A 19,333-nucleotide genomic window follows, 5' to 3' on the forward strand; every position below is an offset into this window, starting at 1 on the left:
CAGGTGAGCACTGTTCAGCCAATCAGGGGAGGGGAAACTTCATTCATAAGTTTGAGTGTAAGAACTGTCAAACTCATGAGAAGCACTGCACCCCAAAACACTACTTAAACTTTAAATAACATTTTAAAAAACATCCCAATCATTAAATTAAGTATAAATAAGTTTAAAAAAAATTTAAACAATAATTTTTTTTTTTTGAAAAAAATAAATTTTTAATAAAAAAGGGTCTAAAACTAAACTTACCTTATTGTAGATTCTTTAAAATAATAAACCTGTGGAAAAAAACATTCTAAATTGCACTAAAACACTTACCTGTAAAAATAAATACTTGTGTGCGCTTTTTACAAGCATAAAGACCGGAGGCCTTTACACATGCGCAAATCCCCCAAAACAGAGGAAATCCAAGACGCACGCGCTGCCCCCTACAGCGCACGCGCTAGCCTCTTCAACTCTTGGGTTAGAGAGGAGAGGAAATGCCGGTTTTCAGCGCATGCGCTGTGCATGCTGAAAACCGGCATTTCCTCCGGCCAGACGCGCGAGTACCCCTTCCGTACTCGCGCGTTTGGGGAGGAATTACTGCCCCAATGTGCCAGAATTCAATGCGTTCCATTCATGAACACTGAAACTGCTTATTGTTCGAGTCCTATCCCTGCATTTTTACCTTAGGTTGTACTTGCTGCATAAAATGCTCGTTCTGGTTTGTTTTAAAACTTGAAGTGTCACTTTGCAAACAACTGTGGTGCAGTGTATACATTGCTGCAAGTTGATTTGACCAAAATCAAATTTCATACATTTCACTCATGGCAGCCAAGTAAGCAAAACAGCAGCCTTAGGAAGGATGAGGTTGGAGCTAAGGCACATTATTGGACAGAGTAAGAGTCTCAATTTAGATTTGGTCCTTGCTACATCGGACCTGGGAGTGCTGGACACTGACATCCAATGCCATAAGTAAATAATTGTTACTTTCCTAGGCACCAAGATTACTCATTTTAATAAGTCCATACTCCAAAGAAATAAATTAACCTTAGTCCAGTAATGTCCAAACTGCAGCCCACAAGCCAAATCTGGCCTGCTACCTGATCTTACCTGGCCTGTGGAGCTCCAGGTTTCTCTCCCTGCACCACAGAAACAGCTGATCTTCAGGTGGGTTCACTGGATTTTTAAAAAAATGCTCAGGCAGTACTACGGATTTTCTCAGCAGGCGTGCATTGGATTGACATGCAGCTCCTGATCCCAGCAGCGTTGCTCTCCTCCTTTAGTTGGGACCTGCCTCAGGAATGCACAACTGAAAATCCAGACTGAAGGTGGAAAAGTGCCCAACAATCCAGTGTGCTCCTGGTGACAAAGCCCATGGCTATGGCTGTGCCTGAGATTTCTTTTTAACTTCCACCAGTCCAGTGTTTTCAGAGGTCAAAGCTCACCTTGCTGATCTGTTGTCTGTAGTGGAGCAGGAGCAAGAGAATAGCAACAACTGACTGACCAGACTCTCAAAGGTTGAGTGAGATTGCCAGTAATCCTGTTCCCACTACGGTTGACATCCAACCAACAGACTGTTCGACCCTAACCCCTGCAACATCACTAGCATCCTTTTCCATCATGCCCTAAATAGTCCTACTGCTGTTGTCCTCAATATCCTTAGTTAGAGAGAAAAACCATGAGAAAAATAAAAACAGGAGCACAAGAAAGGGAAAGAGGAAAAAGAAAAAAGTAAAAGAGTAGAGAGCAACAGAGAGTGAAAGCAGAGAGAGGAAGAAGCACTGGAGCGAAGAAGGAAAGAGGAACGCAAGTGAAAAAGGCGGCAGCCACAGACTCTGAAAGGAGGAAGCAATTAAAGATCCATTTACAATATAACTTTAGCATTGGGGCAAAGTAGTCTGTGTTTCACATGCACAGTTATAGTGTAAGTGCACCCTTAAGCAGATGCTGCTCACTCACTGGCTGCATTACAACAATCCAATCAATTGCTCAAAAATGTTGGACACCCCTGCCTTAGTCGATTTGAACAGCAATATTGATAAATACTTCCATTAAACAACTTTCCCCTCTGCAGGAAACCAAGTCTACACTTTGATTCAATTACATTTCTCTACTTACTCTATTCAATATTTTCAGCAAAAAGTCAAAAATGACAGCCAAGGGTAACTTTTAATGTACAATAAATAGCATTGTACATTGGTTTATGATTTTTTGCAATAACTTTTGTAAGATTTTCACCACAACCCTCAAAAGGCAGTTTTTACAATATACACTAGTTACTTGTAAATTTCCTTTTTGGACTTACCGTTTCTCTACAGAGAAATATATGGTGCTTGGATTTCTCAAATTGCTCAAAATTCTGTAGATTGTCTGAAAAAATGCATCTGTCAAATCATCATCATAGAATACTGTAATAAAAAGAGGAAAGGGATACATTTAATAGAGTGTACATATGATTTAAAACCTAAGGAACTGGGTGCTTCACCTGCATACTCGATGCTAAAACGAACACAGCTCAAAGTGTCTGAGCTGACTCCAATACGGGTGTTCAAGACCACTTGACAACCACTACAAGTGCTTCAATCCAACATGCTGACCAGAAGAGATACTGATGAACAACTAGTGAACCAGTTCAGAATCATGGGCGTAAGAGCAATTGAATTCCCTATGCCATGAATGCGTGGGATTTGTTCAGCACTCTTTAAACTAAGATGATAGTCAAAGCATTATTGGAAGATGTTTCAGATTACATCTGCACCTTTGCTTTGAAGGGCCTCGAGGGATGATTGTGTAGTATCAGAACTAATACATGCATGAAATTGGAGGTAGACAGTCAGGGATCCCTCAGAGCCTGCTTTGACTGGTGCTCATGTTGATAATTGGCCATTTGAATGGCTCTGATGCCTCCTGTGAGATATGAATCTTTTTGGCTAGATTCTGAAATGGTTGGGCATCTTTTCAGGCCCTATTCTGAAGGCTCACTGCAGATATGTCGAATGACACACTCCTTCTAAGCTTAAATCTTTTTCAGCATGCCTTATTGGAGAGATGGAAATAAACTTTATACATTTGTTTTTAAAGATGTGTCTCAATGAAAAGCAACAAAGACAACGTTAATGACTATTAGTTGCTGAGAGAGGCCCACAATTGAATGCACAAAAATGGAAACCTGCCTACAGGCACCAACCAATCTTAATTTGGTCAAAGTTATTTAGAAAGAAAACAAGAAAAAAGTGTTCAAACTTCTGCAACTGACTTGTGAAGACAATGCCGACAAAAAAAGTGGCTAAAAATAGAACAGACAAGCAACTGACAAACAGAAGAGAACTTCTTCTGAGCAACAATAAGACACCAATACCAATGGCAGGAGAGAAAGAACTGAAGACTGGTTTGAGGCTGTGGCTTTTATAATGTGACAAGGGAAAGGTGAAGCTCTTCTGAGGCTAGCCAGAATTGGCAAAGAGCATCATTTCTCCATGGGATTAAAGGGGCAGTTGCAGCGTGAACACAACATTGGCTAAGAGACAGAAAGCAGAGAGTAGTGGTGAATGGTTGTTTAATCAGACTTGGGGGGGGGGGGGGGGGCGGAAAGTATACAGTGGTCTTTCCTAGGGGTCAGTATTAGGACCACTGCTCTTTGATATATAGTAATGATGACTTGGAGTGGGGTATAGGGGGCATAATTTCAAAGTTTGCAGGTGACACAAATTAGAAATGTAGTGTACAGTGAGGAGGACAGTAGGAGACTTCAGGAGGACACAGACAGCAATGTTCCCTGTAATTTTCTTCTGGGCAGCGCAGCCCCTTTAACGGTCTGTGCGGCCCATTCAAAATTCCGCACACGCATATTTTTCAATTTAAAATCCGGCTCACCCGCTGCGTGGGATCTCAAGAGCGTCGCGCGGCTTAAAGGAAACGTTAATAAGACAGACTGGTGAAATGAGGGCAAAAGTGATTAAGATTGAAGTACAACAACAGAAGATGCTACAGCTTAGAAGACTGTGATGAGCAGATGTTGTGTGCAGTATGTATGGCAATAGGTACTCCCAGATAGTGATAGAATGACAATGTGGAGGGCCAAAGCTGAGATGGTGGAGCTGAATGGAAGATTGAAATGATAAAGTGACAACAGGCAGATAGCTATGGAAACTGGAAGAGGATGAGATGGTGGGACTGAATGGAAGATCTGAAATGATAAAGTGGACAGCACAATGATCAGGTTTTGTAGCACCGGAGGTGAGCTTGGGTTTGAGTGACTGACTTGCTCAGCTGTCTTTGGTCAAATTGGATATGGCAGCAACAGCATAGCAGGGCATGTTTCTGCTGTTCCATTTATAGAGCACTAGTGCATCTCCTACAGCAATGTTCAAAGTAGATTAGAGACTGTTTAGAAGGAACACACACACAGTACTTATACTGTTAAGTCCCAGCCCCAACTTTCTGCAGCAAGTTTAATGGGCAATTAATGTACAAATCCAACAAGTTCTTAAAAACAGGGAGGCCGAGGGAGAGATGCCATTTGTGCAAAGCAAACAGAGTGGTGTAAATCGACCAGCAAGTTCCGGAGACTCGCAGCTCATGGCGTATCTCTTAATCCCTTGAACTTGCTGGCCAAGTTGCGCATTAATAACAGTGTGTGTCGTTAACACGCCATTATTATTCCAGCAAGATCCGGCCCATCAGGAAGGATGGCTAAAAGCTTGGTAAAGAGATGAGCTTTAAGGAAGGTCTTAAAAAGGTGGTGGAGGGGTACAGGGACAACATTCCAGATTGTAGGGCCTAAAAGGATTTAAATGAATAAAATACAAGTTAAAGGCTAGAATATTGCCTTTAGTAATTAACTTTAATTTTAAGTATTAGAGAAAAAGAGAAAGAGCTCCAGCTGGAGCTTGACTCAGTTTCCCAGGCAGTACATAACAGTGACAAAAGCAATAGGTTATTACATCTAGTCCTCCATCTAACTTAAGAGGATGTGGTACCTACTGCATTAGGAAGCAAGATGATTTGCTACAAGGTTTTAAAAAAAAACCATGAGGGTGCAATTTATGGTACATAATAAAAACAATTTAAAAAAGCTTCACCCTCATGAATGGGAAGACACTGGTGTAATTTCAAAACTTTCAAAGACACTAAAATACTTAAAGGTTGAAGACAGTCCTGCAGTATTGATTTTTAAATTCAATACACTATACACATTAAAAACTTCCTACCATCAGCAGCAAGCAGCACATCGGTATGATCATATAACTGAGCTATTTCTTCTTCTGACCAGCAATATGGGCTTTTAGTGTCTGAAACAAGCAGATGGAATAATGCATAGAACAAAGTTTTGATAGATTATATTTGCAATTTCCACTTTTAAAAATATTAAATATTTACAAGTCTGCATGTTTATGCACTGGCAAAAAAAACTAAAATTAAAAGGAAAACCAAACATGAGCCTAGCAATTATTATTGGCAACATTAGTGGACTAATATTTAATACACAAGTTATTTCTAGGGTACAGTTTACCTTTAAATTGTTATTAATTTAATAAACTAGTAGGCAAAAATAAAAGACACAGTCAAAGAGATAGCGAGGTTAGTGGGCTGTAAAAGAATTCCAGAAAGCTGAAAGAATGGCCTCCAGTGGTACTGTACAAGAAGTGGAGAAAAAGTCATAATATGCATTTACATAGTGCTGTTAATGTAGAAAAATATCACAGGGCACAAGGAAAAAATTGCCAGGAGGAGAGGTTAGGAGGCGTGACCAAAAGCTTTGTCAAAGAGGTGGGTTTTAAGGAGGGTCTTAAAAGAGGAAAGGGAGGTGGAGAGGAGGAGGGATTTAGAGAGGGAATTTCAGAATGTGGGACTTAGGTGGCTGAAGAACACAGCTGCCAACAGTGGGGTGATCAGAGGGCCAGGTGTGTGGGACACACAAGGAGCTGGAGTCAGGAAAAAAGTTGAGTGCAGGGTTATAGGGTTGGAAGTTACAGAGATAAGGAGGGGCAAGGCCATGGAAGTATTTAAAAACAAGCATGAGAATTTTAAATTTGAGGCATTGGGAACTAGGAGCCAATGTACAGTAAACCCTTGTTTAAACGGCACTTAATCATCCGGAATACTTTAATAACCAGCAAAATAGATAAACGGTAATCTTGCCGAATCCATCCAGCACTCGTTTCGCCGAGTCCGAGTCTCCCGCGGTGGCCGAATTAGTCAGTGGTTTTTATTTTTGTTTGTTAAAAATTTCCTTGGTAGGTATACCTCAGTTATCCAGAATGTTTCATCAACCAGCACCATCCTGGTCCCATAGGTGCCGGATAAGAAAGAGTTTACTGTAGATCAGCAAGGATAGGAACCACGGGCAAGCAGAACATGGTGAAGGATTGGATATGGGCAGCAGGGGTTCAAATTAGCTGAAGTTTGGGGAGAATGGAGGATGGGAATAACCATGTCTGGAGGTGACAAAGCATTTAAGGTTTTAGGAGCAGATGAGCTAAAGTAGGGGAGGGGCAGCCAATGTTACAAAGGTGAAAGCATGCGGTCTTTGTGCACTGGAAGAAAAGGAAGTTAAAAGAGCAGAGGATGTGAGCTGAAGCATAGAGTTAAAAAAAGACTGCAGAAATAGAGTGAAGTAAGACTTTGAAGGCGAGATGAGGATCTTGAACTCAATCGTCTGAGTCAGTGAACCTCGGCGAGGGTCCAGATGTGCAAGGAAAAGCTGAGGCACAACAGTCTAGATAATTTAAAGTTTGTGGAATGAGGAGTTGGGAAAGCTGATGTCCTGGTGATGGATTGGGTGTGTAGTGTAAGAATTCGCAATAATTTACAGTTCTGAAGATTCATTTTTTTGATTAAAGGATCCCTGAGCGAGGTGCTTTTAAGTTTCCAAAGATAAAATGGCTGTCACACCACATGGACAAGAGAGGTTTGGAATGCAGCTTTCTGTGTCTGGAAGTAAGGTTCAATGAAGACAAAGGACAATGCTTTGTTTACAAAGTAATTGAATGCTATTAGCATTTGTTTAGATACACCTGAAACTGCAGAAGAGACGTTTGCACCTTGAATGGGAAGCGTTAACTTTAAATGGGTTTCCAATCACCCAGTACTGGACTATAGAGCAGATGTATCTCCCTTTTGTTTCAGCAAAGGGAGCTCTGAAAATCACATTAACTCAATCGAACCACTTTGAGTTAGCCTATCACAGCTTTGGGGTTAATTTTGCACACAGCCCTTGCAAGGCACGGATGCGAGGGGCTCACCAGGTATAAAAAAAGGGCTGAGCAGCCAGCTCGCTCTCTTGGCTCTTGACTCTTGACTTCCTGGGACATAGGTGAGCTCTCTCTCTTTCTCTCTCTTCGCTGGACCATGTGAGCAGAGATTTTCTGACTCTCAACAAGGCAACCTAGCAGGAGTTAAGGGGGGGGGGGGGGGGGGGGGTGGGGATGGTGATTTAAGGGAATTGCTAAGATTGTTTCAATAACATTGTAGCCACTGTATCCCTCGTTTTTGCCGTGTGTACCCCCTTGTTATATAGTTTTACAATCTTACTGTGTTCATGTGGGATAGTTTGATATTGTGATTATAGTTTCTTTTAGTTAATAAAGATTGATATTTTTTTCTCTCATCCAAACCACGTGTTCCGTTAATATCATTAATTATAAGTTCCTCCACTCAGAACTAAAGGAGGGGTAGTGATTCGAAATCGCTGTTTTAAAATTGGTTTATAGTGCAGCAGCAAAAAGGACTGCTGGCCAGGTAGATTACCTTAAACCAGTTTAAAGAAACCCCCGTAATCCTTACAGTAGTATGAAACCGAGTTTGTAAACCACTGGGTTCAGCCTAAACGAGCAACCAAGCAGGTCAAGAGTTGGAGCCTGAGAGATGTTGGAACTGGTGAGAGCTGATCAAAATTACTTCAGTGATATAATGTTGAGCTGTTCAAAGTTACAGCTCACTTGAATTGATGAGCAGACAGTCAGATAGTTGGCTAACAGTTTTTGAATCAAGGGCAAAAAGAGACAGAGTTAGGTATTGCTGGCTAATGGCATGTTTGCAAATCATGTCACCAACGTGTACTATGTGGATGGAGGAATAGGAGGGGTCCAATGCTGGAACTCTGGGGCACACTGGAAATGACTATATTGACACTGGGTAGAGAAGCTGTTGGAGGTTATGTTGACATCTATAGGTGTGGAACCACAAAAGAGCAGTGCTATATTTTGGACCAGGGAAGAGTAGTGTTGGAAGAAATGCAATGGTCAACAGTGACTAAAACAACAGGAGATGTCAAGAAGGATGAGGAGACAATGAGCTGCTGATGCAGTTCCATAGGGTATCACTGGTGATTTTGACTACAGCATGCTCAGATTATGTACTCACGTCCTAGAGTGGGGCTTGAACCCACAACTTTGATTCACAGCAAGAGTGCTACCAGGTGAGCTAAGCTGACATCAAATTCCAGATACTTTCTAAATGTACTTTTCTACACTCACTCCCAAAATTCAAATCTTTGTTCACCAAGGTTCTCTTCTGATTACATGTATGATATAAAGAAAGACTTGCATTGATCTTCTTCTTAGGCAGTCCCTCGGAACCGAGGATGACTTGCTTCCACATTAAAAATGAGCTCGCAGGTGACTGATTAGTCCAATGCGGGACCTACAGTCTCTGTCACAGGTGGGGCAGACGGTGGTTGAAGGGGCGGGTGGGTGGGGTGCTTGGGTTGACGAGCGCTCCTTGCGCTTGCTCCCGGCGAAGAGACTCGAGGGGTTCGGCGCCTTCCCGGATGCTTCTCCTCCACTTTGTGCAGTCTTGGGCCAGGGATTCCCAGGGGTCGGTGGGGATGTTACAACTTTTCAAGGAGGCTTTGAGGGTGTCCTTGAAGCGTTTCCTCTGCCCACCTGGGGCTCTCTTGCTGTGCTGGAGCTCCGAGTAGAGCGCTTGTTTTGGGCGTCTCGTATCGGGCATGCAGACAATGTGACCTGTCCATCGGAGCTGATCGAAGCTCTGACCATGCTCAATGCTGGGGATGTTGCATTAATATAGCGCTTTTCACAACCTCAAGACATCAAAGCAGTTTACAGCCAATGAAACACTTGAAGTGTAGTCACCACTGTTCCCTCTAAGGTGCGCAGTTACGCTCTGATCCCCGAGCTCCCGCGTGCTTAAATTCAAAGGCCGCGTAGAGAGCTGGAGCAGTGGGGGAGGGCTCCAATAGACAATGGCCTGGGAATCCAGGCAGAGTGTCGTTTGCGAGTCTTGCGACTCAAAGCCGAATCCAATTGGAAATTAACAAAAGAGTCGGGGTAGTGGCCACGTTAAAGGGAGTGGGTGACGGGTCGGTTGTGTCTCCCTCTGAGAAGCGCCGTGTGCTGCAGGTAGAGGCTGTAGAGCAGCCAAGCTCAGCCAGTTCCCATGGTGATGAGGGCAGCGTGTTCCCCCTTCGCCTTTGGTGTCGTGGTTCTGGGGGCTGTGTTACAGAAACTCCGTGCTCACTGCCGAGCAAATTGGAGCGGGCCAGATCAGTGCAGCCAGGCCACCACTATGGGGCTGGACGAAGCATTAAAAATCAGTGGAAGAGATCGGTAGACACCACATGTACCTCATCTTATTAAACCTATTACAGGTGAGTGAGTCGTCGAGTTTTACCCACAACAGGTGAGTAAGAAAGTACTGTGCTGCAGTCAGATGGCAGTGACGTGTTTTAGGAGAGGAAATGAGAAACAAATTTGTGCAAATTTTGAGCTGTACGTGAATCCGCTTTTTAAAATAAAATGATCCTACTGCAGATGGGTTTGCAAGATCAGGCTTTCAATCATTAGGTGGAGTAAGGAAGCAATTTAGCAGAGGGAAGAAAAGTGATTAACACAAGTTTAACTTACTTTTATTAGCTGTTCACTAAATCCAATATTGCACCAGGGGTGGATTGATGGTTTTAGTCTTGTTGCTAATGAAAGTTAATAAAAAAAATATAAAAAGTGGGGAAAATTGGAGCTTACTTTTGAAAATCAGAATTCTGGCGTCAGGTTTATATTTTTAGAAATGTTTGAGGCACCTCACTTTCTACAGGCCAACTCAATTAGCATATTGGTCTGCTGAAGAATTCAAACCGCCTAGGGGCAACACAGGACCAAGCCAAATATTTATATCACCTACCTGCAGCAGGAGATAGTATAACCAAGTCATAATCAACAATATTCCAACCTATATTTTTGCTTAGCTCTTTAAAGGGATATATGTACAATATATAATGAGATACACTACATCGGAGCTGATCTCTTACCTGTGCATAACTCATCTCTCAGCCAGTCCAGTTCCCTCACTTTGATTTCACTTCCTGTTATTTCATGCACAACACAAAATATTTTATTTTTATTTAGGAAAAACAAAAATAAGAAAAACTATATACTCTAATGCAACAACTGTGAAATTACCCAACAGGACACATTTCCTTAACATATATCCTCAGTCTCATCAATTGACTGTAGGGTGAATTCCCCCAAAGGCTCCAGCAGGAAGCTGTACTTCGAGCCTATAAATATTGCTCCCTTCAAGCATGAGATTGGGGAATTTATCTTTTTGCTTCATTCACAAAAATTCAAATATTGCAATTTTGAATGGCTTATTTTAATGTTATAAGGCTTTTTGTTTTACAGCAATACATTTTATACACCAAAGAATTTGTACCAGTTACTTTGTTCTTCAAATTTTGGCAAGTAATCAGCAAACTTTTCTAGCTATTTACATTTAAAAAAATGCGACTTTGCAATTTATCTACAAAATGCTTGTACATGTCAGTCACACTCAAATAATTATAATCATGCACGATAATCTGAATAGTGAACATTACAAACTTTAAACTGAAGTACGAAGTCATCTTGTACTCAGCCTCATTTTACCTCTTCCGCCATATGATTATTATGGCACTCCGGCTCTTAGTACATAGTTTTCAGTTAATTGAATATAGTGAAACACAGATCACTGCCATCACATCATCAATTCAAAAGAAAATCCCATTCCCAGAACACTGTTACAAAAGCAATATTTTATAATGATGCAAGAATGAAGCTGCTTCAGAACTAGTTCAAAAATAACAGTGCTCCACACTTACAAAGAAGTACTTCACCACCCTAGTTAGCACTTATGCTCCTATTATTATGACTAATAAGAGACATGCAAAATAGTCATTTCAGATACACCTGTGAATAGCAAGTTGATCACTCCAGGTGACAATAAATCAGTTTACAGTCAAATTGATAAACATGGAATGAGATCACAGGTTGCTATGGTGTTAGCTAGACTAATGGCAAACTATTACCAGAGCAGGAACTGGCTGTAAACAATTCATTTGTAGGATTCGCAAAATTGGATTTCATATTAATAAGGGTTAAATGGCAGAAGAGGCCGTGATTCTAAGACTGTTTTAAAAGCCCAGAAAAAGGGGCATACAAAATGGCCGCCGTACCATGTGATCAGTTTATTGGGACACTTTAAAATGGTTCCTGCGCAACCTCAGACAGTTTTGTGGATTCAACCCTTAGTAAGTTCTGGAAGCCATTTGAGAGAACGAGACCAGACCCACAGGCATGCATATGGATTAGATGCAGATCCACTCAAGATCGGCTTGGAGACAGAGGCCACCTAAACGTTGCCCCAGACAAAAGGGGACAATTTCATATTCATGAGAACAGCACCCAGGACTAGATAACGAGATCAGCAGGCCATTAAAAACAATGAAAGCCATTTCCAACCAGAGATGGACCTGTTACCAGCCGCTTAAAATGATTTAAAATATAACTGCCCCGCTGTGCTCAAAGCCCGCCAAAGTTAAAACAAGGACTAACCTGATTTTGGGCGGGAAGTGAGGCCTCGGGAAGAAAGGTATATCCGGAGACTTTCGGCAGTTAAAGACACAAGCAAGCACTTGGAAGCAGTCGGGACAGGCAGGCCAGAGCGAGTTGGAAGGCAGACAGTTGCAAGCCTGCAGCTTGAACACAGACATGCCAGGTTGGAGAGCTGGAAACACGCAGCTTGAATCCGGACACCCAGAAGAAGCAGCAGTCAATCGCAGGCGTTCCGCCCCGGGGAAGCACATCGGGAGATCATCGACCATCCCCGGGCCGTTGCCGGAACGAGAGGCCATAGACCCAGCTTGGGAGAAGAAACAAAAAAATAAAGGTCCCAAGCGAAGAAACCTTCCAGCCACCACGGCTCGGTAGAAGAGAGGAAAGGAACCTGAAGCGGCGATGGGAGCCAGCCCAAGGCTCCTCTGACCAGGGTCGAGCCGACGATCCTCGACCCCGCCGACATCCAGGCCCGCCAGTGTCCAGCTACCCCCAACCCCCACCTCAGGAGAGAGGTGTGGCGCAGCTCGCAGGGGCTCCACGATCCACGTGGAGACGAGACGCCTGAAAGGACCAAACACAGACTCGTTTTCAAAACCTTGCACTTCCTAGTGGGATTGGTGAGCATGTTTCTGGCCCTTCACAATCAGATCTAGATAGGTTTAATAAGGGGGTGGATTTAAGGGTACAATTAACATGAGTTGTCCCTCGATGTTCCGTGTGTTTCCTTATTTCATGATGATCTTTGTAGAATATAAGATGCCTGTATTTGCCTTAGTTAGTATAATGTCGTTATGATTTGTTTGCGTTTGTTTTTCCCTCCCATGTACTGTACTCTTATCTGTGTTGCATTTGATTTGATATTCTTCCATTTGCAATAAAATTTCATTTTGATTCATCAAACTTGGTCTACAAGAGTCTTCTCTACATTGTAGTTCCTGCGCCTAAGTCCAGAGTATAGAATCTAAGGGGTGAGTGGGTCGAACCACTCAAGGTTTTACTGTGCAAGAGAGAGAGGCCTCTAGAGAGAGAAACCTCAGGGAAACCTCTCGAGGAAAACCCCTTACAGAAAATGGCGACCGCGGGAGGACTCTGGCAGCAGGATTGCAATGTAGTAGATCCAAGTTCGAATGGTTGAAATGCAATGGATGAGAGGATAGCGGATTATGTCTTTGGCAAGGTAAATCTCACTAAACAGTGGATTTCCGATCTCTTGCTGGATGGGCGTCCAGTGGACGCAGCCATCAGGTGGACAGAGAGCAAAGAGCATAAGAAGTCAGTAGAAAAGGCAGTGTGGCTGATGTGTTACAAGAAGCAGGTCCAGATCTTGGACCGAGTCGTTGCAGCACAGGCAGCCAAAATCACAGCCCAGGCAGCAGAGATAGAGGAAAAGGCCATGGGTGGGGAAAAACTCATCACAGCGCTTCACGCGCTGAATCAGGAACGCCAAGTGGTAGCTAGCCAACACCAGGCTAGGATAGAGTACCTGGAGTGCCAGGTTACTGAGGCAAAGATTAATGAAACGAGGATACGGGAGAAAAACGCCCGCCTCGCACAACAGCTAAGAGCGCAGGAGGAGAGAGTAGTGGAGGTTAAGGCAGCTTACAAGCTGGCCCTCGAGCACGGGTTTGAGAGCACAGACCACGTCCCCTGCCAAAAGACCATAGAGGACTTAAGAGCGGCCCTGGTTAAGGCAAGAGGCATGGTGTATCTCGTCAGCCCGAAAGCCAGTCACATGGACTTTTTGAAGGAATCAAAACAGCTGATTCCAGCTGAGGTAATTGCGGTACCAGCCACCAAGCCCTCAGCACCGCCGAGCTATAGTGAGACTTAGTCGGAAAAGGAGGGGGTAGCGAAAGAGGAGGTAGCCGAGGTGGAGTGCGTGGAAGAGCCACTGGTAGCAAAGACAGGACCGGCACCGATGTGTCCCGCTCAGCACCAGAGGTTCGGTCCCAACGCTGCCGATGGCAGTGTCGGACCCCACCAGAACCAGCTCGTGGTGCCCTACGCTGGCCCGCAATTAAGGTCCATGGTGAGCCACCTCACACGACTCACAGTAAAGGGAGATCCCTCGATTCATTTCAGAGAGATAGAGGAAACAGCAGCCATTAACGACTGCGATGAACAGGAACAGGTCAAACTGTTGCTTTTCTCCCTAGATCCCACGATCCTTCAGTGCCTCTCAGAGGATGGCAAGAGGGGACGGAAAGGGTACACTGATCTCAGGGAGGAAGTTTTAGAGGTAATGGGAGTGGACGACGGTAGTCCGTTCGACCGCGTAGAAGGGACCGTGCAGCTATCTGGAGAACCCCACGGGTTTTCGCAGAAAGGCTGTGGCCAGTATATCGACGCAGCTGTCTGGATATGCCTGAATGGGCTCAAATGAGCGACGAACAGCGGGTTCATTGGCTCCGTTGCTTGGTTACCAACAGCTTGCCAGAGATACGGGCCCTAGCCAGATCATGGTTTGATCCCCAAGGTCCCGGTGTCACGGAAGAAACGGTGCTCCGTCAGTTAAATGTGGCGTATAAGAACTGTAGAAGTCAGGAAACACCTCCCCAGAAAGGAAAGGTGCATGGGGCAAAACCCGCAGCCCCAAGCAAGCAGGAGTGGCATCAGGAGGGGAATCGCCCTGTCCAAGCCAAGCTCAATTGCTACGGGTGTGGGAAGGATGGACATTGGCGCAAGGACTGTTGAAATCTGTGGAAGGATAATAAAAGGGAGATTTCCCGCAGCCCAAGCCCAAGCCCAGACCGCCGCCCCAGCACCAGCCCAAGCCCAAGCTCCTGCCCCAGCACAAGGAGCTGGTGCGGTTATGAATCCCGCTGCGATTGAGTCAATCATAGAGACAATGCGGTCTCTGATGATTTCGCAAGGGAAAGTAGCCGTCACCACTGGTCTTGTCGCTCCCGAAACCCCAACCGCTGTGCCCAATTGACTAGAGCCAGCGCAGCCGGTCGACCTGTGTCCTCTAGAAAGACATGCACAGGAAGAGACCTCCTGTAAAATGGAGGAATACCTGTGGTGTCAGGTTGCGGAGGCTAAGTTAGTTGAGCAGGCTTTAAGGGAGGAGAATGCCAGGTTAACAGCGAGGGCTGGCAGTTTAGAGGGTCAGCTAAGGGCTTGTAAATGGTTTCACATCAATCAGTGCAAACTGTTTAAACCGGGTGCAAAAACATCAGTAACCGAAGCCAGGTCTGAGGATAAAGATCCTCAGCCTGAGGCGCGCGATGAGTCACAGACCACACAAGCTGGCGTCGTAGCCTGCTTGGAAGGAGAAGAGGTCCCGCCCACCTGGGGGGAGCTTTCTCCGATGGCCTGGGACTCAGACGAGGAGGGACCCGAACAAGGTCCCGCCCTCGACACGATTCTGGAAGAGGTGGAGTCGGAGGACGGAGGTCCCGCCCTCGACTCGAGCGTGGGGGAGGTAGAAATTGGGGGCAGAGATCCTCCACCTGTAGGGACAGGTGGGGAGGAGCCGTCTGCCACAGACCCAATTCCCGAAGGGGCGGAGCCTGAGGGGAGGGAGCCGAAGCCCACAGTCGTGGAAGAGCCACGGGCTGCGAGAGCCGAAGTCCCACCCGAAGGTCCACTCGCCAAGGGAGCCTGCCCAAAGTACCTCCTCGCAGGTCGATCCGAACGCCTCAGCCTGTAAAGTCTTGGTCCGAGTCACCCACTCCCAGTAGACGCCGACTTCAGAAGTCATTGAGAAAACACAGTCCCCGATTAACAGCAAAAGGCTGCAGGGAACCAGAGACACAGGTCACTGCAGCCCGCCACAGGGAGCGGCGAGCTGCAGTCCGATCAGGGATTAGGCAAGCCGCCCGGGGACAGGCGGCGCTGTACATAAGTTTAGTTTAAGTTTAAAGTTTAGGGTGTGTATATATTAAAGATGATTAGAGTTTTAATAGTTTTAAATCTGCCCAGTGTGTGTGTGTTGTTTTGGATTGAGGTCGAAAGACCCGATCATGCCGTCACTGTCGAAGTCTCGACTTCCGAGTAAGACTCTTTAAACACAAAGTATCGTCAAAGGAAGACTTTATTAGTTCTTGTATACAAGGGAAGCGGACATGTAGACAATGGCTACGCTGACCACTTCTAAGATCATAGGCAAAAGGTAACATATTTATAGTTAAAGCAAGCCTTCAGAATCACATGATCGAAGTCTGAGATCATAATTAGTTACAAGAAAAATATAGTTAGTAAAAATGTAATCAAGGACAAAAAGGGCTGGAACAGAAAGGAATGCCTATAGATAGGGTTATCTAATCTATAAGTTCTGTTCTTCTTTGACTCCCTATCCTGGTTTATTCATGACTCAAGGACTCTCTTCATCTAGCTATGTGAAAGAGATAGGGAGGCTTACAGTATGTACCTCTGAAGGTCTTTGTTCTAATTAACAGATGAGGTCATCTGTTAATTTGGAGAGTTCTGCTTTTTCAGCAGAACTAGCAATTACTAATCTATGGAAGCCATTTTGTGTTTTCTATTCTGTACCTTGTGAAGCCATTTTGTAATATAAAAGTACACTTCCTCATCACCTAAGCCAGAATCTCTCGGGAGCCTGGCTATATTTGTGTGGTTTGTTGCAGAAGCCAATAAAGATGAGAGGGATCCTCGTCGCGATCGCGATGGCTGGATGGAGCTGGGCCTATCGGGGCCGCACCAAGGACTCCACCGTCTACGGGTGCTCTGGAAATAGAGGCCCCATCGCGACTGACAGAACCGGCTCACGGGACGCTGAAGAGACTGCTGCCTACTTCCATGAAGGGAGATGGCCAGGCTGGCTGGGGTCGAACTCTTCTGAATACTCCAGCCAGACGGGGTTTGCGTACAGTGAAACATCTCTGATGTGCCCCAGGGTGCGGATCATTGCACCCAGGATCAGCGTCACCGTGGGCAAGAAGATCTGCCTTGTTTGCAACAGCCACGTACCCTTGGATCGTTGGTGGTGGCTGCGTAAGTTGAGCAGCACCATGAAGAACTCCACTGTGGAGTGGGAAAGATTGGGTAATAACACCCATCGGACAATTACGGGGACACACGGGGGGTTGAGTGTCTGTTGGGACAAATGGTGGGAGCCAGATGAGGGGATCTACATCTGTATGTGGGGTTCAGAAAGCACTTGCCCCACAGGCGTCTCCATCTTTTTTCCAAAGACAGTGGCAGGATGCTGGGCAAGGAATGAGGTGGGACGTCAGCTCACGGGCGTGCGGAGTCCCATACTCTCAGATCCCAGTGAATGCCACTGAGCTCATCACCCGACCCCACAAGCCCCTGCCCACAGTTCCGGTAGCTAAAGCCCTCAACGAAGGGTGCCCCACCACAACAAAGGGACCCGGGAACGGATTGGTATTGGTACCCACAGGTCAGGTACTGTACCAAGGGGTCCACTACGCGGTGGCTTCGGTGATTTTAAATCTCACCGAGGTAAGATTGCCAGCGTGGTGCCCCAAGGAAACGGAGCAATTATACCAGGTCCTGTTAACAAACATGTTTAAACAGTTTTACGAATTCGACTTTGTTAAATCTGTGAGTTGTTCAAGTAATTAATACTCAGACTTAATCAGTAACAATAAAACAGGTCTTTACTGGTTGGAGGTAGGGACTATACGTAGGTCTTTACTTCATGCCCACAGGCGGGAACTGAGGGGAGATCAGTACCCACAGTACTATTTATACCCCTATGGCCAGGAGTGGTACTGCGTATCACTACGCCCTACAAGTAGTGCAGTCCTGTCCATAGGTTCAAAGTAGCACACATATTACATACACAACATTCCTCCCTTCCTAGCTTTACAGTCATCTCCCCATTTAACATAACGTAATAACATAGATAACTTCATGTCAAAACAGATCACAGATTCAGTCTCTGCGGAAAACAGTTCACAGATTCAATCTCTGTGGTGGAGTCGGTTCACGTTGCTGGAGTGACTCATTCAATAGTCCTTCCATGGATTTAACAGTTTGAACTTCCGAACTGAATTGGCTCCGTTCGGAGGGACCACGTGTGTGATCTGGTAGAGGTAATAATGGTTCAGATGGGTCATCTTCTGTTTCGACTTTTCCTTTTCTGCTTCTTGGAGACTCTCTGGGCTCCACTGTCAGCTGCCAGCTGCATGCGCAGTTCCTCCTTCTCTCCCTCCTTTTTCCGTAGTAGAGCCACCTTCTCCCGATGTTCCGTAGACTTTCGGTGCTCCTCCATGATTTCTGTATGGTGGGAGTCGAAGTTACAAGTTGGGCAGGACAGGACATAGTAATATTCGGTGTCGTCCTGATCTAGGCCAGCGAGAGGGTCTTCTATTTCCTCCATACCCAGCTGGGCGTTAGCCAGCTTTTGTTCCAAGTCCAGACATCTTTCCTGAAGAGACTTCTTCATGCGTACCTCTTCATCCAGCTTTTTCTGGGCTTTCAGCAAGTCGTTTACTAATGACCTCATTTGAGATTTTACTACTTCAACTTCTTTTGGAGATTGATTGATCGGACTATTCAATCCCTCTACCGGAGCAGCTGTTTCAGCGGTCTGTTGTTCTACGTTGACGTGAGTCAGCGTACTTTTGGCATCCAAGGGCTGCTCTGTTGCAGTCATCTCAGTCTGTGTTGCCACCTCAGCTCTTCCAATAACCTTTGAGAGCTCCGAACCCCTTTCGTTTGAATATTGAAGTTCGTGTTCAAGTTTTTCCCATTTCAGAGTCCTGTCCTTCAGCATATGCAGGAGTTGGCTGACCGTTAACTCCTCTGACATCAGACGTTTTGTGTGCTCCTGCTCCATTTTCTCCATCAGCTGCTTCTGTTGTCTTTCCAGATTCTCCAACTCTATATCAAAGAACTCTTTCGTTGCATTCAACTCTTGCTCACAACGGCGAAGCATTTGTTCTAATTGCTGTTGTAGTTTGAAATGGAGTTGAGTTCGAGCCCGGTGTCCCTCAGAAATGGGCACATCAGTAGACTTGCCAGACTCAGAATCCACAGTTAAACTATGTTGTTGTTGCTCAGTGGAATTCTGTGCTGAAACTTTGTCTTTTGCACCTGAGTTGGGCTTACCATCATCCGTTCCAGAGTCTGGGCCGACTATCTTCACCGAGTTCTCACTCGTTATTGTTTGTAGGAAATGCCAGTCCATATTCATTTTCCTAATCCACTCCCGTCCTAGTAGTGGAGAACCTCCTTCAGATATCACATATAAGTCCATTATTTGACTGTCTTCGCCCTTGTGGACCACTGCAACCTCTATTTTCCCGATGGGGTACACTCTTTGCCCCGTGTATGTTTTCAATATAATCCCCGTATCCTGTAGGGGAATATGTTGGAATAACTTTCCGTAATCTTTCTTATTTATGACCGTCAATGCCGATCCAGTGTCCAATTCCAGTTTTACTTGGACTCCTTCTATCTGAAGAGTGACCCAAATTGTCTGGAGGTCTGCACCCTTACCAGCGTTGAGTACTCTTAAGCTAGCCAGTTCATTACAGCTTAAGCTAGCCAGTTCATTACTGCTAGCGTCTGAATCGGACTCCTGTTCGGTCACC

The 19,333-nt window shown here is 45.1% G+C and overlaps 1 protein-coding gene across 16 annotated transcripts in view; it reads right to left on the reverse strand.

Moving 5' to 3' along the window:
- mettl22 (methyltransferase 22, Kin17 lysine) overlaps positions 1-19,333 on the reverse strand; it is a 135,275-nt gene that overhangs the window by 33,775 nt on the left and 82,167 nt on the right. For all 16 annotated transcript variants that reach the window (XM_086000879.1, XM_086000876.1, XM_086000884.1 and 13 more), the window contains 3 exons: positions 10,244-10,297; positions 5,187-5,267; positions 2,282-2,384 (listed from right to left, as the gene is read on the reverse strand). In XM_086000879.1, the coding sequence (XP_085857005.1) occupies positions 2,282-2,384; positions 5,187-5,267; positions 10,244-10,297 (238 nt within the window). The remainder of the gene's footprint in view (positions 1-2,281; positions 2,385-5,186; positions 5,268-10,243; positions 10,298-19,333) is intronic.

This window comes from Somniosus microcephalus, chromosome 11 (assembly GCF_052327205.1).
Source record: "Somniosus microcephalus isolate GS21.2 chromosome 11, FLI_Smic_1.0, whole genome shotgun sequence".
Classification (NCBI taxonomy): domain Eukaryota; kingdom Metazoa; phylum Chordata; class Chondrichthyes; order Squaliformes; family Somniosidae; genus Somniosus; species Somniosus microcephalus.